Raw genomic sequence first — 22,851 nt, 5'->3', positions numbered from 1 at the left:
GTTCTGTGCAAAAATAACATTATTAAACATGCTTACTTAGCAAGTTTTATTATTGAAATTTACATTCATGGTTAAAAAAATACGAAAATTATTCCCCACCAAAAATTACAACAACATACACTGCATATCAAAAATAGATGACTTCAGAACAGTGAGTTGCTCATGACACTGTTAGGTGTTTTGCACAGCTCCCTCTGGTGATGGAGATGTAACCAGTGTGACAACTTACCCATATGACTTGATGCCCCGCTCTCCCCTACCCAAAATCTGTAGGCCTTCAAGTACCTACATGAGATACTTTAAAACCAGTAACAATAAGTTGATTGTGATTTTTAGCCAGAGAGCTGCTCGTGAAAATGCCAAATGTTTCCATAAAGCTTTAGTTAACCTTCAGGAGGAGGAGGAGGAGGAGGAGGAGGAGGGTGGAGGTGTTAAATGAGGTGTGTTACCGCCGCGGTGTGTGTTTGGGTTCAGGATGGAGGGACCAGCATGAAGAAGAGGAGGAGGAGGAGGAGGGACACCGACTGTCTGTCTGACTGAAACAGTGCGCACAGATTCTCACGGTGTCATGCGGGATGTTTGAGGAGGAGACGCTGCTCGGATCATCATGACGTTTTTGCGTTTCATCTCCAAAATACGCGCGTAATTACTTTCCTTTAATATTCCATTATTGTTAAGCAGAGTCATCGATGTCATCTCCATGTGGACACCGGGACACATCGCGGTTTTTTCTCTTCTTCTTCACTGCTGTTCACACGTGAGTTCTTCTCAATACTTTGACAGCGGCGTTTCCACCGTGGACGCGCGATGGTGCCGCTCTTTGACGCGCAGCCTGCGTTTGTCTGTACTTTCAGCTCTCTCACTGTGTTTGCAGACTCAAGCTGTTCCTCCTGAATGCGACCCGAACTACATTTTACTCCAGGATGAAGTTTCCTGTCTGGAGCTGCTCAGAACCAACGGCAGCTCCTCCAGTCCTGGAAAACAAGGTGAGTCCAACACAATGTCTCTGTCATGATCACAAAAACACGTGCGAGAGGCTCGGAGAATGAAAACAAAACCGCTTCAAGACAAAGATTTTAGTCTGAGACAGAAACAAAATGAAGAAAATTGATTTTGACATCGCAACAGGTGTGAAACTGTGACAAGTGATGATTGGTTTGAAACAACTCTGAGGTCTAATGAGCCCTAATGAGATACAAGAAAAAAGACTAAATTAAATAATAATAATAATGAAAACTACTGATATTAAGGTGGATAATCAGGTCTGTTAAAGGGATAGTTCACCCAGAAATGAAAATTCAGTCATTATCTACTCATCCTCATGCTGAGTGAAGGTCAGGTTTAGTTTTTTAGTCCACAAAACTCTGCTGGAGTTTCACAGGAAAACAGTGTTGCAGAATCTCCCACATAAGAAGTGAATGGTGACCAGTTTTCAAGCATAAAAAACAACTGGGAAAAAATACTAAAATGCCTGGTGTAAATCCAAGTCTTCTAAAGTCAAGACATGGCAAGTTAACTTGAGAGACGTCATTTCCACCATGTTTTTAGCCTGAATATTCAGTGTAGATCCTTGGAAACTTGGATCACACCGGACGAGGTACTTTAATGTGGTCACCATTCACTTCCATTGTTTTGGGAGATCCTGCAACACTGTTTTCCTGTGAAACTCCAACAGTGTTTTGCAAACTCAAAATTGAAACACGACCTTCAATTGTCATGAGGGTGAGAAGATATTGACTGAATTTTAATTTTTGGGTGAACTATCCCTTTAATACAAAAAGGGGGTAACCTGTGAGCCACTGCAGATGACCAGGGGAGAAATACAGAGTGAAATAAAGGTATGTGATTTATATAGGAAAATAAACAAACAAGGTTTTGCTGATGTCATCATGCTGACCTTTATTTCACTAAGTTTTAGTCTCATTCCTCCTTTATAAGTTGCCTCCCACATTATTGTTAATAATTGATAATAATCATGTATTTACTCAAGATAATCCACACACCTTGTGCAATTTCATGTGTTCCAGTAGATTCTAAAGTAGTTCCTGTATATTGGACTGCAGAGAGAAAGTAGTTCCTACATGAAACTGTTTACAACAAGTTCTGTGAATTATCCTGAGTAACCAGGTCCTGATTTTTAAAAAGAGACACTAGTTTTGAATTTCTTCAAATGTATTTATTTGTCTCTTTGAGCACCATAAGCTGAGGGCCATCTAGTCCCGTATTATATTGGAGAGCAGACAGACACTTTTTGTGTCAGACGCTGTTTGCAAATGTTTTGACTTGATATTAAAGGGATAGTTCACCCAGAAATGAAAATTCAGTCATTATCACCCTCATGCTGATTGAAGGTTGGGTTTATTTTGTTTGTCCTCAAAACACTGCTGGAGTTAGACAGGAAAACAGTCTCACAAATAATGGAAGTGAATGGTGACCAGTTCTCAAATATAAAAAAACAACAGGAAAGAAACCATAAAACGCCTCCATACTGCCTGTATGACATAATCCAAGTCTCCTAAAGTCCCGACATGCTGTATGAACACTGTCCCAACATACAGACCCAGTTCAGACAGTGTGCACGTGAACGTGGCTCCAAGCTAAGAATCTACAGTGACGATTCAGGCTAAAAACATGGTGGAAATAACATTTTTCTCGTCAACTTGGCATGTTTGGGCTTTAGGAGACTGAGATTACACCACATGAACAGTATGGAGGCATTTTATGTTTTCATTCTGTTGTTTTTTTGCATTTGAAAACAGGTCACCATTCACTCACATCATTTGGGAGATTCTGCAACACTGTTTTCCTGTGAAACTCCAGCAGTGTTTTGTGGACTAACATAACTAAACCTGACCCTCAATCAGCATGAGGGTGTGACGATAATAACTGAATTTTTATTTTTGGGTGAACTATCCCTTTAAAATTGCTCCTTTAAGATCAATACCAGAATGCTGAAATGATGATCTGCAAATAAATGTTAGGTAAGCTGGGTTTAGATGGTCTTACCCCCCACCTGGTGTCAAGTTCATGAACTTTTTGGCACTAACTTAAAGGGACAGTTCACCCAAAACCTTTGTTGTGAGCAGTTTCATGCTGGAACTACTTTCTTTCTGCAGTAGAATCAACCAGAACTACTTTATTTTCCATGAGAAAGAAAGTAGTTCCTACACGAAACTGCTCACATCAAAGTATGCGGATTATCTTCAATATCCGGGGTCGTGATTTCTGGAAAGAGACGCTGGGTTTTAGTTTTTTGAATGCATGTTTTTGGTGCTTTGAGCACCACAAGCCGAGTGCCATTTAGTCCCATTAAACCGGAGAGAGAGCAGACATCTCTACGGCCGATAATCCCCAAAACTCTGCAGCTTACACCAAAACAATTTACATGGATAAACAGCACTGGAGGCCACGGGGAAAATATGTGTTTTTGATTTTGGGCTGAAACGTCCCCTCAATCCATTTTACCCTCCGTAAAATGTTTTACTCCAGGAAAACCTCACTGACAACAAAAAGATCCTGAAGCATGTCCGCCTCCATCTGTTCAGCTGCAAGCTGTAATTTGGCCGGAGGTTTAAATATAGAGAAAATGAGGATTGATAGAATCTAACCTGCTGTTGTTCTGCTCTGCTGTCATTTTGATCAAACGTGTTGACTTGAGAGGAAACGCCACGTACCTTCTCCCATTATTGAGGCAGGTAATAGCATGATCCGTCAGCTAATTACATTTGTAGCCACAAAAAAAGCTTACTGTTGCCATGGTTTCCACTCCCAGGTCAGCACTGAGCTGAAGAGGAATTACATTACCTGTCGTGATGATTGGTGGATTGATGTCTCGCACAATGTCATCACACATTTTTAGAGTTCCACAGGGCCAAAGGGCCTCTCTGTATCTCCACTAATGAATACCAGACATTTCCTTCATGTTTAAGCTCTCGGCAGCGACACGAGTCAAAGTGTCCTCCTCCGTGTTTCACGTCTCTGCTGCGGCGAATCTTCGAGCGCTCTCCACTTCGCTCGCTGCTGCTCGTTAAGCTCATTTCTTCGAGTGTGCGGTAATTCAGAAGACTGACGGTCTGTTCTCACCTGGTATTAACATGCGTCTCCGCGATCTGACTTCTTCACTCTGTGTGCAAATGAACACAAATCTACTTCAGCACAGTTTGCAAAGGTGCCAGAAGTCCAGACTGTCTTTACTCAAGAAAAAAAAAGACTCTGGTTAAAGTAGAGACACAGGTTCAACTACTCTACTTGAGTAAAAGTTAAAAAGTACAGGTTCTGAAATGTTACGTCATTTCCGTTGTTTTTGTCTTGTTACTCCTGTACATGATTTTCTTCTTGTCTTTTACTCTGTTCGATCTTTTACATGATGTTGTGTCCTGTTAAGTCTTTTCCATTGTTTTTGTCTTGTTATGTCTTATATGTCATTTTCATCTCTATATATCTTTTATGTAATTTTTGACTGGTAACATCTTTTCTGTTGTTTTGTCTTCTTATGTCTTATATGTTGTTTTCATCTTGTTAAGTCTTTTACATTGTTTTTGTCTTGTTACATCTTTTACATGATTTTTCATCTCGTCTTACTCTTTTTTCGTCTTATTCGATCCTTTACATGATTTTGTGTCTTGTTAAATCTTTGAATATCTTTTATGTCATTTTTGTTGTTTTGTCTTTTATGTAATGAAATGTTTGTAATGTACTGTTTTATGTAATTTGTCTGGTCACGTCTTTTCTTCTGTTTTTGTCTTGTTATGTCTTTTACATCATTTTTTTATTGTTATGATTTTCATGTCATTTTTGTCTTGTTACATCATTTACATACATTTGAGTCTTTTTTTGTTGTTTTTGTCTTATTTTTTTCATGTTATTTTTGGTGTGTCTTTCACATTATTTTAGGATCCTTCATGTCATTTTAGTCCTCTTACATCTTATACGCCGTTTTCAGCTTGTTATGACTTTTTGGTTGTTTTAGTGACATGTTATGTCTTTTACATTGTTTTTATCTTATTGTTTTCATGTCATTTTATCTTGGTACACCTTTTACATTATTTTCATCTTGTTACATCTTTCATGTATTTTCTGTCTTGTTCTGTCTTTACCTTGTTTTTTCTTGTTACGTCTTTTACATTGCTTTTGTTGTTTTGTCTTTGTACATCTTTAAATAAGTTTGTGTCTTTTATGTCATTTCCATCTTGTTACGTCTGTCGTGTGTGATGTGCGCTGATGGAAACACCAAGGAATCATCTTTTCTATGTGTTACTGTTCAGTCCATTTAGGTTAAAATCAGTCCTGATGACATAAAGGCGGCACACAAAGATGCAAAATAAAAATCAGTCATTCCCCTCTAACACATTAAAACTAAAGTAAATGTTTTGAAAATGTTGGCAGTAGAAAGTACAGATATTTGTGTTCAAGTTTAGGGAGTTACTTCCCACCTCTGCAGGACAAACAAACAACATGCTTTTTAAGCACAAAAATGATTATTGTAGAACATTTTTCATATACACAAGAAAACCCCAAGCATTAAGAATTTATCACAGACAGCATTTCATAAAGTCAATAAACACAACAAACAACAAAGAAGCAGCCTGTATTGTTTACTGTTTACTGTATTTGTAAAATTTGGCGTGAAAGATAAAATGCTATCTTATTTCATACATTAGTGTAAATGTTGAAATCATTTGAAATGTTGAGTTCAAGCAGCTGCCAGATGTTGGCAGGTCGACTCAATCGAGACGCGGAGCAGCGCCCGGTACAGTGATGCGAGGAAAGAAACAAATTCATGTTCAATTTAATGACAAAGTTTATACACTTCTCCTCACTCAGCAGCTCTCAGAATCACTGGCTCGGTGCTGAAATCAGTAGAAACACAAACTGCTGCTTATCTTGGCAGGTCAGAGAGCCCAAACAGGTAATTAGCACCACAGTGAACAAAATGTAAATCAGGTGTTTGGCCACTGTTTTGGCTACCTAATGATTATTTGGATGCAGTGACTGAAAATGGATCAGTTTTATTTTGGATGTGGAAGACAGGTCTGCACCAGGAGAAGCTCCAGAGTGCATGGTGAGGAAATATGATCCTGAATACTGAGCTGAAGAATTTTTGGGAAGGTGGTCTGGTTATTTTATTTTATTTTTTTACAATCAGAAGATCCCCGACAGGAAACCCAAACCTACAGAGAAATGAAAGCTGTAAAGTTGGTACCACTAAGATACACACAGTTGCCACTCCTGTGGGTGGAGCTGCCCACTCGCTGCTCGACACTGAGATATAGAGTTCACTGCAGCTGTGACTCAACATACGAAGCATGCAGGCAGGTCAAGAGGTTCACTAACTGTTTAGCTAATTGTGATGTATGTGACGTTGAACATGATACAGCGCTGATGGACTCTTTCCAAAACCACCGAGAGACCTGTCCTTCTGGAATTTAAAAAGGCACATACATCCTGCTGCGGTCCTGAGCACGGATATAAATCAAGATGGAAGCAGGTCTCCACTTCTTCCCATAGAACAAAAACTGAAGTCAAAGTATCCTGCATAAGAGCGCCGCCATCTTGTACTGGTGACGACAGAGTTTGTGCAGAAGTGATCAGCGTCAGTGCCGCGGTATCAAAGTCCAACCAGGCTCGACCGTGATCAGAGCTCAGCTGTCAATCATGCAACAATTATTTATCATCAAATAACCAATCAAAGTCAAACTGATCAGAAAAAGGAACACTTGAATAAACATCAGCGTGATAAGAACCACCTACAGTGACAGGAACATTGTTTGGGAGGAAAGATTTATGATGTACACGGACCTATATTTGTTGCTGAGTCTTTGGTATCTTAAAGTTCCAGAGAGGGACGGGCATTGCAAATTATCTTAGGCTATGATAATAATAAACTTTATTTGTATGGTACCTTTCATACAAAACATGCAGCTCAAAGTGCTTTACATATTAAAAACAAGGAATAAACAACAGGACATACAAGACATATATATATATATATATATGTACATATATACACACATTAAATAAATCAGACAATAAAATTAAGATAAAACACTTTTGAAGGAGAAATCATGAATCTAAGGCCGTAAAGGTCATTAAGGGCCTAAACTGCCATTTAAAAACTGCATACGAGACTGAATAAAATACATTGATTTGCAACTAAAAACATAAAAAAGGCAATGAAAAATCCTCAACCAACTCGGACACAAACACACATTCACCAAAAGAATAAGTTACTCGTTCCAAAGCTTTACTGTCCCAAATATACATAAAAAAAAGAAAAAGAAAACATGTTTTGTGTTTTATTAATTGTAAAAGATTAATCAGTCGATCAATTTTAAGCATTTTCAACTATCAGTTAAGGAAAATGCACAAAAATTGCAACCCTAAAAGGAAATCAAGTGACATAAAACATGTTGTTTTCCTTTAATTTGTCACCCATAGAATTCTATCACAAAACATAATTATGGTTTTTAATACCACAGTAGCATCTGATTTAATGTGATGAAGAAGTGAAATCATCTTTTTGTGTATAAATATGTCATTTACGACAGATTTTGGGTGCTTGAAAATGCACCTTGAAAGTGCTTGAAAAGTGCTTGATTTTGACTTTGGACAAAGTGTACAAATCCTGAAATAGTGATTTTAGTTGAAATGCAAATCTGATTTAAAGGACCTCAGAATCATGTGGGTGTGTAGAAAACCGGCAGTAGAGGATCTGAGCGTTCTGTGAGAACAGAGAATCTGTGATGGCATTGATTTATGCTACATACTTGTCCCTGTAAACATTTAATAAAAGTCTAATAAGGGCTTAATAAAGGTTCTCATACAATCCAATAAAGAACGTATTATTTCTAGTTTTATGTCTAATTTAATATAAATTACAGCTTGTTACTTCTTATTATTGTGCTGTAAAAATAAAGATCAAATCAACTGTAATAATACTATAGATTTATCATGTCTCGGCTCTTGGAGGAAAATAATTTATTGCTTGATTCTGCAGGGAGATTCTGGTGCAACGATTTAACCTTGAGTCAGTGTTTCATTAGTTTTCCAAAGTTATGTCCACAGCAGGTCCCTGCCCGTCTCTCTGACCCACATTTAAAAGAATTACCACACTATCATTCTGCATCCGTCCGCTCACATCACAAGCGTTTGGCTGAACAGCTTTATTTTTCATCGTATGGAGTGATCTGGACAAAAGTGTGAGAAAAGTGCTTTACTGGACGTCTCCCAAAATGAGATAAATGGTCAGGTGATGATAAACAGCCCTGTGATAAACAGAGCACACAGTAGTGATTACTGTGCCAGTCTGCTCAGACATTATTTCTTCTCCACTTGTTCTTTTGTTTTTTTTAATTTAGTCTATTTTTCACTGTGACTGAGAGTCCTAAAGTCACGCCAAAGTAATTTGGCAAGACAAAAAGAAGACTTTGGAGAGATATGTAGACACTTCAGACTGTGACATACCGCTGAGGAGGAGTTATTCTGCCATAAATGGAAACATAAGTGAATAATTCCTGCAAACTTTTGAAAGTGACGGAGGAGAAAATGGTCTCAGTGCTAAACACGCCACACACTGCAAATCAAGCTTTTGTCTTTTTTCATTTTAGTTAAACTCGTGTTTGGGGTCACTGGAATGCACTATTTCCAACAGCTTATTATTCATGTTAGAAAGTGTTGTGTCCTCTGCTTATATTATAAAGCATTAATAAAACTGAGGTTTTTATTGTGGAGTTAAATCTCAGGCTTGTATTGGCAATAAAGGGACATTCTTTATTTCACCAGAACCTGAACTTGCTGCTGATGTTAACAAACTAAAAGTCCAAATAAAAAATTTTTGCCTAACTGGTTTGTTTTCGCTCGGTTGTGACGGCGACTGTTTTCTCCAGCAGGCTGCAGGGGCTGGTGGGACCAGCTGAACTGTTGGCCTCCTGTTCCAGTTGGAGAGGTCGTGTCTCAGCCGTGTCCCAGGTTCCTCCACACCGCAGGTCAGTGGGAGGGTCAGTGACGCCACTCAGCGAGAGGTCATGGGGCATCATGGCGCATAAACGGCCACTTTTAAGGACATTTAGTGTGTCATGTTGATGCATTCTAAGTTTTTCGCTTGTCATTTAACTCAGTTTAGTCCAGTGCAGTTTTATTAGTTTGGGGCAATGGTAGTAATCGCAGGCTTGAGGAGTAATGGATTACTTGTAACAGGATTATGTAATTAGGATAAAGGTAACTAGGCATAATCAGATTATAGTTGCATTTAGTAAAAACATTATACTTTATGATCTGTAAACCTTTTAGGCAGATGGACTAGATATTTGTAACATTTTGTTAAAGGGATAGTTCACCCAGAAATGAAAATTCAGTCATTATCTTCTCATCTTCATGATGAGTGACGGTCAGGTTTTGTTTTTTATTCCACAAAACACAGCTGGAGTTTCACAGGAAAACAGAGTTGCAGAATCTCCCAAACAGTGGAAGTGAATGGTGACCAGTTTTCAAACATGCCTCCATACTGCTCGTCTGGCGTAATCCAGGTCTCCTGAGGCCCCAAAATGTCGTCCACTTGCACGTGCACACCGTCACACCACACACACCCAGTTCAGACGGTGTGCACCTGCGTGTGATTGTGGCACCAAGCTAAAGATCTACAGTGAAGATTCAGGCTAAAAACCTGGTGGAAATGACGTCTCTCAAGTCAGCTTGGTATGTCGGGGCTTTAGAAGACCTGGATTACACCGGACGAGCAGTATGAAGACGTTTCATGTTTTTATTCTGTTGTTTTTTTACATTTAAAAGCTGGTGACCATTCACTTCCATTGTTTGGGAGATTCTGCAACAGTGTTTTCCTGCAAAACTCCAGCCGTGTTTTGTGGAATAAAAAACTAAACCCTACCTTCAGTCGGCATGAGGGTGAGTAGATAATGACTTATTTTTTATTTTTGGGTGAACTATCACTTTAAACTGGGGTTCACCTTTAATGTTCAGTTTCCATTGTATTTACAGCGAATGCTGTTGTTAACCTGTCTGAATAATAAGAGAAAAAGTGTGTAATATACTCCAATATGTTCCATGTTTGTGCGTAGGCCGAGTGTTCAGGAACTGTACGGAGCACGGCTGGACTGAACCCTACCCTCCACATGACATCGCCTGCGTGTACGGCTTCAACGAGAGCCTTCCTCTGGAGGTAAGCTGAAACAGAAAAAGATCCACAGGACAAATAACTCCTCTAAAAAAAAACTGTTTCGAGTCAGACGCCTCAGACTCCTGATAAATACCATCTTAAATACCCACAATCCATCATACCCCGCCTGCTGCTAGTTTTCATCAGTCACAAAGTAGTGAGAATATATACAAGTACATTTTAAAATTAAGCTGTTCATATTTCATATTACGCTTAATATGAAATGTGTCTCATTGTCCCTCGGTCCGTCCTCCTCTCTTCCTGCTATTTTTGCAACTGGCAATTTATCAAAATGTTTTATTTGGGTTTAGCAGATTCCAGTTAAAGAGCCGTTATTTTCAGTTTATTTGAAGCGTTTGGAACAATATGAGGTAATTTATCATTTCTGGACATTTAAAAATGTATATATACAAAATCCACTTATTCAAACCGTTGTTTTTGTTTCTGAGACTCAAACTACGTGCTGTTCTGCAAATGTTGATGAAGTGAAGTGAAATTCATGTCACATAATGACTTCAGTGCACATCACTGGAGGCTGCTGCTATTTCATACATCTCATATTGTCAACAAATCCCATGAAAAGGCCAAATGAACAATGTGTTGGTCCATCTGTCTGATTTCTCTGCCCGGTCTGTGGCTCTCAGCCCAAAACCGTTGGTTCCTACTCAGAATGTAAATCTGTAAAAAAGGTCCAAGCTTCAGTATTCAGCCCATTCTCTTCAACCTGTGTATAAATAACTTTCAAACAGTATGCACTGCATACGCCAAAGTCTATTTTTGGATGCATGTGATCACCAACTGTTTTGATAGTCAATTAATCGGTTTGAGTAATTTTATTTAAGAAAGAAAAGTCAAAATTCACTGATTTCAGCTCCTGAAATGTGAATATTTGTCGGATAAACAAGATGTTTGAGGACGTCATCTTCGGCTTTAGATAACAATAATCAACATTTTTCACCATTTCCTGACATTTTATGGTGCAAACAAGAGAGAATATTCGCCAGATGATACAACAATTAATTAAAATAATCGTTAGTTGCAGCCCTACTTGAAAGTGTATCACATCATACAGTCATTAAAGACATGGTTAATGAACAAATATTCCAACCCGGTATCTTCAATCTGAGTACAAATGGTGGCGTTATTTGTACTCAGATTGAAGATACCGGGTTGGAATATTTGTTCATTAACCATGTTTTTAATGACTGTATGATGTGGTAGAGAGACAACTACGTGTTTAGTTTTACGACCTCCAACTTTATAACTTTGATTCAGTCTTTTGGGACAAGAGGACACTAAAGCTTCTAAAGTGAGATTCTTTCTTATTCGTGCTTGATAAACGACTTCAGGCGGGGTCCGGAGGCTCTGTTGTTGTATTTTACACTTAAAATGTTTTCAATGGGAGTCAGGTTTGGACTGAAGACAGGTCAGTCTAGTACCTGAAGAATTAACGGGGCACTGACAGATGTGACTGTTACACATGATGGCTCTTGAATTCTGGACGGTCTTTTTCCTCTTAAGCCCGGAGGACACGACGTCCGTGATTTCTGAAAACAACCTGACATGTGGACTCATCAAACCACAGCACACTTCTCCACTTTGCATCAGCTCATCTCTTAACTTGTATTTGTGGATGACAAACTGTGTTCACTGACAACAGTTTTCCAAAGTGTTTTCCAAAGTGTTCCAGAGCCCATGTAATATCCTTTATACAATGTAGTTTTTAATGCAGTGCTGCCTGAGGGGTCAAAGGTCACAGACATTCAATGCTTGTTTTCAGCCTCGCCTCTTACATGCAGGGATTTCTCTGAATTCTCTGAATCTTTTAATGATATTATGGATTCTAGATGGTGAAATCTCTAGATTCCTGCAGTTTTGTGTTGAGAAATGCCCTTAAACTGTTGGACTATTTGCAGTTTTTCACAAAGTGCTGGACTTCACACCATCCGTGCTTGTGAACAAGGACGTCCCTTTAATACTCAGTCATGATCCTGTCACCTGTTTACCTGTGAAATGTTCTGAACAGGTATTTTTTTCCCCAGTCTTTCATTGTTCCCGTCCCAACTTTTTTGTTGATTTTCTAAAAGACCTGGGTACTGTAGTACACATATACACATGAACTTTTTTGGTGCTCTAGTGTGTATTTAATACATCAGGATGGTGTGTGGAGATTGAGTCAAATACAGTGTTTGCAACAGTGGCTGTTTCAATCCAAGTGTCCTGCAAAATTTAACCAAATTTCAAATAAACGGGCAAAAGAAAATGCTGTTTTCTATCCACTACCATTGTGATTATTACTAGTTGGTTCATTGAGATAAGCAGCAGGTGGCGCCAATTCTTCAGCCCAAAAATCATTATACTGTTGCAGAAGAAGAAGTCATAATTAAAAGAATGTCAGTCGAACCCAAGCAGTAAACTCTGGGGATGAAAAATAAATCAGAATCATCCTTTAACTGAAACTACTTCGCAGCTCTTCCATCTTGCAGCTTCTATCTCTTATACAAACCGTCACCTGGTGTGAACAGGATTACCTTTAAATAAACTGAAGCTGCAGTTAAGCTTCATCCCAGACTGTGTGATTTCCCACCGTCGTGTTTGGATCAGAGAGAAGTGGAATTAAAGATTAAATCATTACAAGGAGCCGTCTGGTTTGTGTCAGTGTGAAGTCTTCCTGTTGGGAGGACAGCTGCGCCGACTGAAGTGATTTAGGAGATCTGCACAAACCGGTCGCACTTTAAATCTGATTGTGTGATGTAACACACTCTCTGACTGCTCGTGCACACACTTATGTTTAAACATCTTAATTTTTAACCCAGTTCTAACCTCAAGACTAATAACAGCAGCTTCCAGGGCTGACAGAATCTTTTTCTTATCTTTGGTCCAAACAGTGGCCCTCATCCTCCAACCGAATCGAAGAGGAAATTTCTTCTTAAAATCTACTTACACAGTTTTCACAAAGATTCTGTCATTCACCAAAGTTTTCTTATTTCATAAGAAGAATAAATGAGCAAAGGTATTGGTGAATGAGGCCCATTGATCGAGATATAAGAACAGACATGCACACATTTGTAACCCTGCTACAGGTGAACTGTATGTATTCCCTCCCAGGTGTTCAGGTCCCAGAGGTCCTTCCAGTATGTGAGAATCATGTACTCGATGGGCTACGCCGTTTCTCTCATCTCCCTCATCGTTGCCGTGACCATCCTCTGTCTCTTCAGGTCAGTGGTCAGCAGGACAGCTCTCTGAACTAACAAACAGTAGTCGTATTTTCATTTATTTTGAAGTATCACAACAGAACAGGTTGATGTAAACAGCAACATTCAAAAAACTTCAGCTTTGCAAAATGTTTCTACGCTCGCTTGAGGTGTTTTTTTTCTGTCTTCAAAAGAGTTTATGCTCTTAATGGGAGATGGAAACACTGTTTCTATCTCCATCCCTCCATCCATCCATCTTCAACCACTTATCTTAAGTCGGGTCACGGAGGTAACAGTTCCAGCAGGGGACTCCAGACATCCCTTTCCTCGGCTACATTAACCAGCTCTGACTTGGGGATCCCGAGGCGTTTCCAGGACAGGGTGGAGATATGGTCCCTCCACCTGGTCCTCGGTCTGCCCCCCTGGCTTCCTCCCAGCTGGATCTTTATGTTACGAGATGCCCGAACCGCCTCAACTGACTCCCTTCTACACAAAGGAGCAGCAGCTCATTTCAGCCGCTTGTATCCGTGATTTTGTTCTTTCAGTCATGACCAATGCTTCATGACCGCAGGTGAGATTAGGAACGAAGATCGACTGATAGATCGACGGCTTTGCCTTCTGGCTAAATTTCTCTTGTCGTAGAAGAACATAAAAAAAGAAGCTGTCTACTGGCATGAAAGAATAATTACAAGCTGACAAATTTTCCCCATTTTTCTCTCATAAATTACCAACTGCTTTAGTTTCTTCTTCTTCTTCTTCGAGGTTTATTGATGGCTGGCAAGCAACTGTTTTTGTTTCCAGTTTGCAACCTTTACTTCTTCTACTGTGTTCTTCTGCTCTCAGCCATGTGAAACGTAGTTCATACCACAAACTTCTGACGATACTAAGCTTTGCATAGCCTTGTTTATTTGCTCCAAACCAGTAGGTGATGTGCTATTATATACCTAATTTGTATTTTCTTTCTTTCCCCCACATTTCAAAAGTTCACTTGACAGTTAGACGTAAACATGCCGGACATCTGCATGAGATATTTTTGCTTGTATAGCTGAGTAAGTCCTAATAATTTAAAATTTACTTTATTTTCCAAAACCTATTAAAAAGCTCTAATGAGCAAAACTGTTGCACTGGTTCTTCCTTCATTACCTTGAACCACAGCTGGATTTAAGTCCTTTGAACCAAGTTCAAGTCTTTCGAGGCGTAGTCCAGGTCAAGACTCAAGTCTGTGCAATGTGACTTGCAAGTCAAGAAGCAAGTTCTCAATGTTTAATATGAAAATACAGTAGCTCAATGGCCACAGTTGCATACTAATTTTTTAGTGGAAAATAGCATTTAACTTCTAGTTATAAGCAGTGAAACGAAGCATCATCTAACTAATTAAATGTTTGCATGAAGCAGTGACATCAGTGTTCATCACAGACAGAGGAGACGGTCACACTGAGACAGAGAGCAACCTGCTACACAATACATGAGCCACAAACAACAACCCCTGTTAGCTTCCCTGCTAAGATCTCCTCATGTAAAACATGAACACACGTCTTGTCCTGCAGTCAAGCGACCAAACAAACATCCTTGTGAGGAAAGAGCGCTGCTCACGTCAGTTTGCTTGCTAGGTCGCTAATTAGGCACAAGGAACGTCATGTGATCGTACCTGCAAATGTCACTGTGGTCCAGATGCTGTTGTGGTCCTGACTCTTCATTATGACTAACAAATGTTTTTTTCTGTCCGTGGCTTGTAAACTACGATGGAAGTTTCCAGCAGCAGCGCTCAGCTTGCAGGCTGCTGTCAATCAAACACAGACACTGTCGTGCTCCTCCAGCAGCTAAGAGGAAAAGGAGTATTTCCTAAACACTTTTTTCCTTTTAATAGTAATAAAAAAAAAAAAAAAATTATAATATATCTTGGAAATTATTTTGGCATTTGCTTTTGACTGCAAAAGGGATGACTTGCTTAGTTTTCAGTGGCAAATCCATGCGCTTTCCAACGTTTGACACCAATGTCCATGTCCATGCCTCTTTGTCTTCTCTCCACCAGGAGGCTCCACTGCACACGCAACTTCATCCACATCCAGCTCTTCCTCTCCTTCATCCTCCGAGCCGCACTCATCTTCATCAGAGACTTGGTTCTGTTCTCAACCGAAGACCATTTTCTCTGTGGCGTCTATCCGGTACTTTGAACCGTCATCCTGTCTGAGCGCTGTCACGTGACCTCATGTTGACTCTGTGTTTAAACTTTGGAAATATACAGTGATCTCAGCTCCTGATATCTGAAGAGTTTTATTGGCCTTTACATTTACTGTTTTTACATCTGATGAATTTGTTCTTTTTCTTCTTTATTCACGTCCTCTATTTGTGGTGAAGTCAGGTTCACTCACCTGTTGCCTTTTTTATATCTCTCATGCCTGATTGGTGGGTTTATAATTAAATTTGAAAAACGCTTTAGTGTTTAGTGTTTTTGCAAAAAGTGTGAGGCTGAAAATGTCCTTACAGTTGTGCAGATCTGGGCCGTAGTTTTGATCCTCAAGGTGTCTGGTTTCACTGTGTTATATTTTTAATTTTAGTGTGCAAGCAGTTGTAAAATAAAAACTGTAAATAAGTTAATAAAAAAGACATTACAGAACATCTAATACAAAAAAGAAAACAAATAAAATTAATAATATTGATTAAAAGTGAGTCCAGCGAGGTGAAGAGATGATGCTAATAGTTTTTGTAATTCATGCTTTCATTTTGTCTCCACAAATGTTTTTTTCTGTTTATTTAGCCGGCTAAATTCTTTTTTAGAATATGTGCCCTTCTGATTTTCAGTGCAAAAAGCAACCTTTAGAAATGCACAGATCTATTGACTGCAACATGGAGAGAAATAATTATTTTCATCAGTGTGTAGTCCTGCTTTTGTTTGTTCTGTTTGGAAAATAAATTCATGTAATTTACTCTGTACAGTATCTCTGAAAGCATCAAACCATCATTTGAAAAACAGAAATGTTAAACGTGTTTTAGACTGAGCACAGCAGTTTGTAACCGGTTCAAACTGAATTGATGTACAGCTTTGAATGAAGTGTTACATTTTGCAAAAGATTCAAGGTGTTCTTCTTCCTGTGTGTAGCGTTTTGACAAAATCAGCCATTGTCAAAATCAGGCTTAAGCAATCATAAAAAACTGTAACTACAAAACTTCTAAATATCGTCTCTTTGGCTAGCTAGTTCTGACCGTAGTACTTCAATCAAAACATGTCAAATGTCAAAGGACGGCGTACAACGCAGTGTTTTAAACACAATGCAAGTACCAAAAGTAGTGATATAGTGTATATAGTGGGCCACCTCGTCTTATTTTAGATTTTGTGCACTTGTGTTTATGCCTAATTGGTGAGTTTACAATTACAGTTTTTTTAATGAATGCTTAAGCACAGTTTTTAAAACAGTAGCATTGCTTTGCCTCCAGCTGAGTCTGGCTGAAGCTTTTCATCCATATCACAGGGTATGTAAACCAATCAAACCACAGAATGGCACACAGCATCGCTTTAAACACGGAAACTTTTACTGTGCTTAAGCCTGATTTACAACTGAGCACCTGAGTGTCTGCAGTCCTGACGGCCGTGTTTGATGAACTGGTTGTTTGCTCGGTATTTTGAAAGGCGGTGTTCTGAAAGGGCAAACAAGAGACATCGTGTTAGATTTCTGTCTGATGTAGAAAAGTGTATGTAGTGTTTTGCTGAGAAAGTACTTATTGTTAGTTGTGCACATCTGGGCTGATGTTTCGCTCCTTGAGTGTTGGGTTTCACTAACTGTATGTTATTTTTATTTTTAGTGTGTAAGCAATTATAAAAAAAACTGTAAGCAGGCAGCGCTATGACAGGATGGAGAAGTGACATCATATTAGTGTGTTTAGTCTTTTGCAAAACACTGCCTGTGTCGTGCTTTCCTTCAGCATAAAGATGACAACATTTTTTTTGCTCACACTTATTGTACTAAAACCATCACTACTGAAAAAAGCAGAATGTGCTTCTGGCTCCACTGTTCTGCAGAGACAGCAGTAGAAAATGTGCTCACCTCTGTCCTCTTCTGCCCCCTGCAGGTGAGTTGTAAACTTGCAACAGCTCTGTCCAACTACTGCATCATGGCCAACTACAGCTGGCTGCTGGCTGAGGGACACTACCTGTACAGCCTGGTCAGTGTCTCACTCTTCTCCCACAGGAGACACTTGTGGTGGTACATCGTTCTCGGCTGGGGTACGAACTCTGCAAATGTGTTTCAGCACAAGTTGTGGGAGCTGTTATACGTTACAACCTCCCTGTTCTACTTTTGTCTCTATTTAAAATGCTGATAAATGTAGAGAGAAATATAAAGTAATTCATCATTTCTCTTCTCTTCCAGGTTCTCCTGTGATAATTATGATTGGCTGGAGTTTTGCCAGATACCTTCATGAAGATGAAGGGTAGGATCAGTTTATATTCATCATTACAGCACAAACACACCATGTGGCCAGATGTTTAATGATACCCCTGCCCACAGCTGTTCCTTTAATGCAAAGATGTCTTTGTTATGACAACTTGACATTATCAACCTTTATGTTTTAACACTACATTAAACTGTCGCACATTTTTGGCTTTGACACTGGCTGTCATGAATCATGAATAATTTTCTTGACCTCGAGTAAAGTAATGACATCTTCATGACCGGTCCAAATGGCACTACTTCACTTGAACTTGAGGGAATTATTCATGACATCTTAAAGTGATTTTACGCTGCACTTCCTTTTACTTACTCTGCAAAATATTTTGTGTCAGATGGATTGTGAGCTGTCCTTTTAACATGAAAAGTAGCTGGAAGAATCTTAATCCTCAAGGTTTTAATCCTGGTTGTTATAGTGACAACTATAACTACCAGCGATAAGGCAAATAGCACATTTCAGCAAGGTAATACAGAGTGCTTTACATAAGACATAAAACACATGGAGACGAAATAAAAGCAACATAAGGCAATATAAAAAAGACATCCCATTTAAAGAGGTAAACAGAAAATAAAAATCAGATAAAGCAGAGAAGTAGAAGTTACAGTGCAGTTTATGATATTTATCAAAAGCCTCAGTTGTGGTTTAATGAAAGGCAAACAGAAAAGTCTTCAGCCTTGATTTAAAAAGAAGTGAGAGCTGCAGATGTAGATTTTATAAATACTACAGCAAACACTGCTTGAGCCGATACTTTTGTCAGAAATGAAACAGAAGAGCAACCGGTGCATTTAGTGTGTTAACTGTGTGGATGTGATTTGCAGCATGTCTGTCTGACCACATGGTTAATTTTCCTCTGCAGCTGCTGGGAGACGAGCAGGAGTGAGTGGATCTGGTGGATTCTCAGAGTTCCTGTTCTGCTCTTCATCATCGTCAGTACTGCTTTAACTTTTCTTAATCACGGATTGAAATATGACGACGCAGAACACACACGACGAGTCTGACTCTGTAATCGATGTGTTTTCCAGGTCAACCTGTTGTTCTTCTTGGTTATTGTAAGAATCCTGGTGGCCAAGCTGAGGACACAGGACATGCCTGGCAGTGAGTTCAGTCACTACAGGTGAGCGATTTGTTCAGCTACACAACTTTAATATCTGTCGGTCTGTGGTTTTGCTTTTTATATCGTTCACCCCTGAGCCAACTGCTTAAAAACCTCCAGTCACATATGAATTAAAAGTAGTTTTAAAGCCGCTCAAAGAGTTGCTAGATTATGTCACGTACACATTTGCACATTCATGATATAAGTAAAGTATAGTAAAGTTGAATTTAACAGACTCTAACTGCATTTTTAATGTTTTTTGGACTGCTGTCATCTTATTAATGTTCACATAATTCCATCCTATTTCTACTGGAACTGAAGAGTCGTGACTAGAGAGGACCCACACACTGGAAAAAAAATGTTTTAGCCCTTTTCACACAAGCCCTGCAACCTGCCCCTGTAATTTTAACATCATCATCAGCAGCAGCTTCATGCAAACTCGAGAGAAACAAATTAAAACTCATCTTCATCTTTCTACTGTTGCAACAATCGCCAACTCTGGTTCGGTTGAAATAAATCCTCAATCCGCAGCTTGAAGGACTGCAGCTGCAGCAGTGCTGGAGATTTTATAACTGAGCTACAGGAGGACGCACATTTTTACTTTCTCTAACTGTGTGAACGTCTTAATTTGCACTTCATAGATGAAGGAGGACATTAAAATGCTTGTCTTACTGGTAAAATATAGTCCTGTAGGCTGATATGGGAATTTAACTTAGTGTTTGGATTGTATTGACCAGCCAAAAAATCATTCTTGATCGGGGGCAGCCCTACAACTAAAACAAAGGAGTTCCCCTGATTGGTCATTACAAACCTGAATGAGATTTTAATACATGTGCCAAATAAATGCACAAGTTCAAACAAATGTCATGGATATCTAAACGGTTATTTGACCCAGTAGTGACGTTACACAATCACTTGTACTCCACCTTCTGTTATTCACGCTGTTAATTCTTGCTAAACAGGAAACTTGCCAAGTCATCATTTCTCCTGGTGTCGCTCTTCGGCCTTCACTACATCCTCTTTGCTTTCCTTCCACACAAAGTCGATGATAAGACCTTTGAAATCTGGAACTTCATTGAGCTGGCCTTCGCCTCCACTCAGGTACAATAAGGTTTACTGTAACTTTCTGTACAATCACCACCGGGGGTCATTTTCTTCAAACACAGCAGAGTGTCACTTAGTTGTGGTCGACGTGTTACTGCAGCGTCTGAATGTTTTGTACTCTGATGACTCCTCGTCAGCTCCTGCTGAGTTCCCAGAGCCTCAGCCGACTCACTGTAGCAGGAAGTTACAAAATCCAACATGAATCCACATGCATTGTCAGCAAACTTTCCTTGAGCATGCTGTCATGGCAACAGCTATTGTTTGTGTGTGTGCTGTTTCAGGGATTTGTTGTAGCAGTTCTTTACTGTTTCCTGAATGGAGAGGTAAGATTTATTTTGCTATTTCCCGAAATTACAATTTCAGTCCTACATGCAAACTTGTACCGCTCACTACAAAGCTGTAATTTTTTCGGTCTCTTTATTAATTTACAGGTCAGAAATAATTATAATGCAAATGCTTCTCCAGGTCCAGAATGAGATCCAGAGGCGGTGGCGGAGGTGGAGGCTGAAGCGGCGTCTGCAGGTGGAGCCCAGCAGGAGACAGTGTGGCTCCATGAGTCAAAGCGGGGGGAGTGGTCCCACCAACTTCACCCTGCTCATCAAAACATCCACCACCCCCGAGTCCCGCCTGACGTAGCACCAAGCTGGGTTACTGTACCAGGACCAGTACAATCCAGTTTACCGTGAGTCCAGACTGGGTCTGAAGGAGACGGACTGAGACCTAAACAGAAAGACTCCTGATAAAGACAAAGACATGCAGCAAAACAGGAGACTTTTTTTTTTTCATGTAGAGGCAACAGTTAAGAAGCTTATTAAGGGTCAACAAAGATTTAGCTCTATGCATGTATGTTTAAGGACTGTTACACACATGGGTCAGTAAGTGAACGCATCATAACGTCGTGTTACTGGTTGTAACAGTGATCATATTCTGAATGTTTTCCGTCTCTTGATTTGCTTTTAACAATGAAGTAACAGTGTTACGGCCCGCCGTTACCGCCCCCTCCGTGTTTAACCCCCTTTGCCACGTAGTTCTGTTTATGTGTTGCAGTGTGTGAACTTCCGGCCCGTGATTGGCCTCCAGCTGCGAGGGGCGTTACCTGCGCTACCTCCTGTTGTTCGGCTTGCTGATTGGTGCACCTTGATCGCCATCCACCAATCACCGAAGTGCAGCTGGAAGCCGACGAGATTTAAACTCCGTGAGTGTGCCAGTCAGGGCGGCTGCCTTCCTCATAGACAGTTCGCCTCATGTGCCTCTCGTTGGTGTTTGTGTTTAAATTATTGTGAATGAGGTACTCGTTGGACGGGACTGGGCCAGGGTACAGTTTCAATAACTGACTGAAGCCAACACACACACTTGTTACGTTGTTTGTGCATTGTATTAGTTTCACTAGGTACAGGAGTGCTGACTCTTTTGTAGTTTTGTTCTGAAGCTTGTCCTGGTAGGTAGCTACTGTGTTTCTGTTTCCCTTTTGTTTGTAGCCACTTCAGGTAGCTGGTAAGCTCCCACTTTGGGAGTTCTCTTTTGGTTATGTTCTTTTTTTTTTTTTTGAGTTGAGCAGCACTCGCCGGCTCTGTCGCCTGTACTGAAGCCTCTCGTTTGTGTAAATTGTCACTTTAACTGCTAGCGTGAATAAACAGCTTTATTTAACCAATTACATCTGGTTTTATGTTCTTCCCTTTTCCCACCACGAGCTAAGGGACGTAACAAACAGTAACAATTCATTTGAATGGGTGATTATGACTGCTGTCATTAAGTGTTGTTTGGTCAATTATGTCACTTCGACATTATGACCCCCAGCAGGTCATGATCTTTAGAAAGAGTCAAATGTATTTTTTTGGTGTTTTCAGCACCACAAACCGAGTCCCGTTTGGTTCCATTATATTGGCGAAAAGTCAGACATCTTTACGGCTGATATCTCCAAAACTCTGCAGCTCAGACCAAAAAAAATCTGTATGGATTAATAGTCTGGTGGCTTTTGAGAGAGCGATACTAGAGTCTGTAACAGTCAGACAGCCTTTTCCAACAGGAAAACAACGTCTGACGGGAGGTAAAGTGATTAAAATATTTTAACAATAGCTTGCACTTAGTCTTTGTTGCTGACCTCGTCCACAGCAGGACGTTGCGTAGCTTCCAACCTCCTCCTCCTCTCTTCTTTCCCAAACACTGTTTATGGATAAATACCTCATACTACCACATTTCAGATAATTTGAACTGTCCCTTTAAGCACAGCCCAACAGAGCTTTTAGCGTGGACACTCTTAGTCTCGTTACAGGCAGGAAGGAGTGCAATCAACAAGTTGTTAATATCTGGCTGGAGGCAAAGACAAGTCTGAGAGAAATGTGTCTGAGACGTGTTGGTCTGGACCAAGAAACCAAAAATCCTGCTGCCCTACTTTTCTGTTTCTCTCCAATCACTGTTCAGACAGTTTGAACATCCATCATCCCTGCTGTAAATATTTTCTAGTGTGTTTTGTATTATAGATGAACTTAACTGATGTTTAACTGTGTAATGTGTTTCGTGTGTATAAACTGCTGTGCTGATCTAACCGGCAGAAGGAACACACAGTACACGTGTGACCGAAATAGATAATAGACATCGTAACACATTCATGTTGAGTTTGTGCTGTTGACACAACAATATGCCTGCATGGAAAAACTGTTTTTGTCACTTTGCTATCAGAATTCAATTCAGAAAATAAATAAATAATGTCTTAGTTTGGACTTTAGTAAGTTATTGCCTCAGAGTCGTCTGTAGCAACAATACAGTCACTGACAGTGAACGGCTGCAATCAGCTGACCTTTATTCTCTTTTCATACGTTAAAGTACAGTAATAATTCTGGCTT

At 39.8% G+C, this 22,851-nt stretch overlaps 1 protein-coding gene across 2 annotated transcripts; it reads left to right on the top strand.

Annotated features, from left to right (window-relative positions):
- The first annotated feature begins 495 nt into the window (after positions 1 to 495).
- Positions 496 to 20,977, top strand: sctr (secretin receptor). Of its 2 annotated transcripts, none has more exons than XM_084725478.1 (13): positions 496 to 757; positions 875 to 986; positions 8,889 to 8,984; positions 10,074 to 10,174; positions 13,280 to 13,389; positions 15,398 to 15,530; positions 17,434 to 17,587; positions 17,733 to 17,793; positions 18,668 to 18,737; positions 18,834 to 18,925; positions 19,867 to 20,005; positions 20,290 to 20,331; positions 20,474 to 20,977. In XM_084725478.1, the coding sequence occupies exons 1-13, from the start codon at positions 701 to 703 to the stop codon at positions 20,642 to 20,644; spliced, it is 1,338 nt and encodes a 445-aa protein (XP_084581604.1). In that variant the 5' UTR covers positions 496 to 700; the 3' UTR covers positions 20,645 to 20,977. The 2 variants fall into 2 exon arrangements, with proteins under 2 accessions (XP_084581604.1, XP_084581603.1); XM_084725477.1 differs by having other exon boundaries at positions 8,886 to 8,984.
- Positions 20,978 to 22,851: the final 1,874 nt, after the last annotated feature.

This window comes from Lutjanus erythropterus, chromosome 8, assembly GCF_056507025.1.
Source record: "Lutjanus erythropterus isolate fLutEry1 chromosome 8, fLutEry1.hap2, whole genome shotgun sequence".
NCBI classification, from domain to species: domain Eukaryota; kingdom Metazoa; phylum Chordata; class Actinopteri; order Lutjaniformes; family Lutjanidae; genus Lutjanus; species Lutjanus erythropterus.
The sequence above is the reverse complement of the archived record's forward strand: the minus strand, read 5'-3'. Positions and strand labels throughout refer to the sequence as shown.

What these genes read in the sequence shown, in the direction of transcription:
- sctr (XM_084725477.1), top strand. Translation starts at nt 701, where the DNA reads ATGTGGACACCGGGACACATCGCGGTTTTTTCTCTTCTTCTTCACTGC. An exon ending in ACGAGAGCCTTCCTCTGGAG is followed by an intron (nt 10,175 to 13,279) that starts GTAAGCTGAAAC and finishes ATTCCCTCCCAG; the next exon opens with GTGTTCAGGTCCCAGAGGTC. An exon ending in CTGTTCTGCTCTTCATCATC is followed by an intron (nt 18,738 to 18,833) that starts GTCAGTACTGCT and finishes TGTGTTTTCCAG; the next exon opens with GTCAACCTGTTGTTCTTCTT.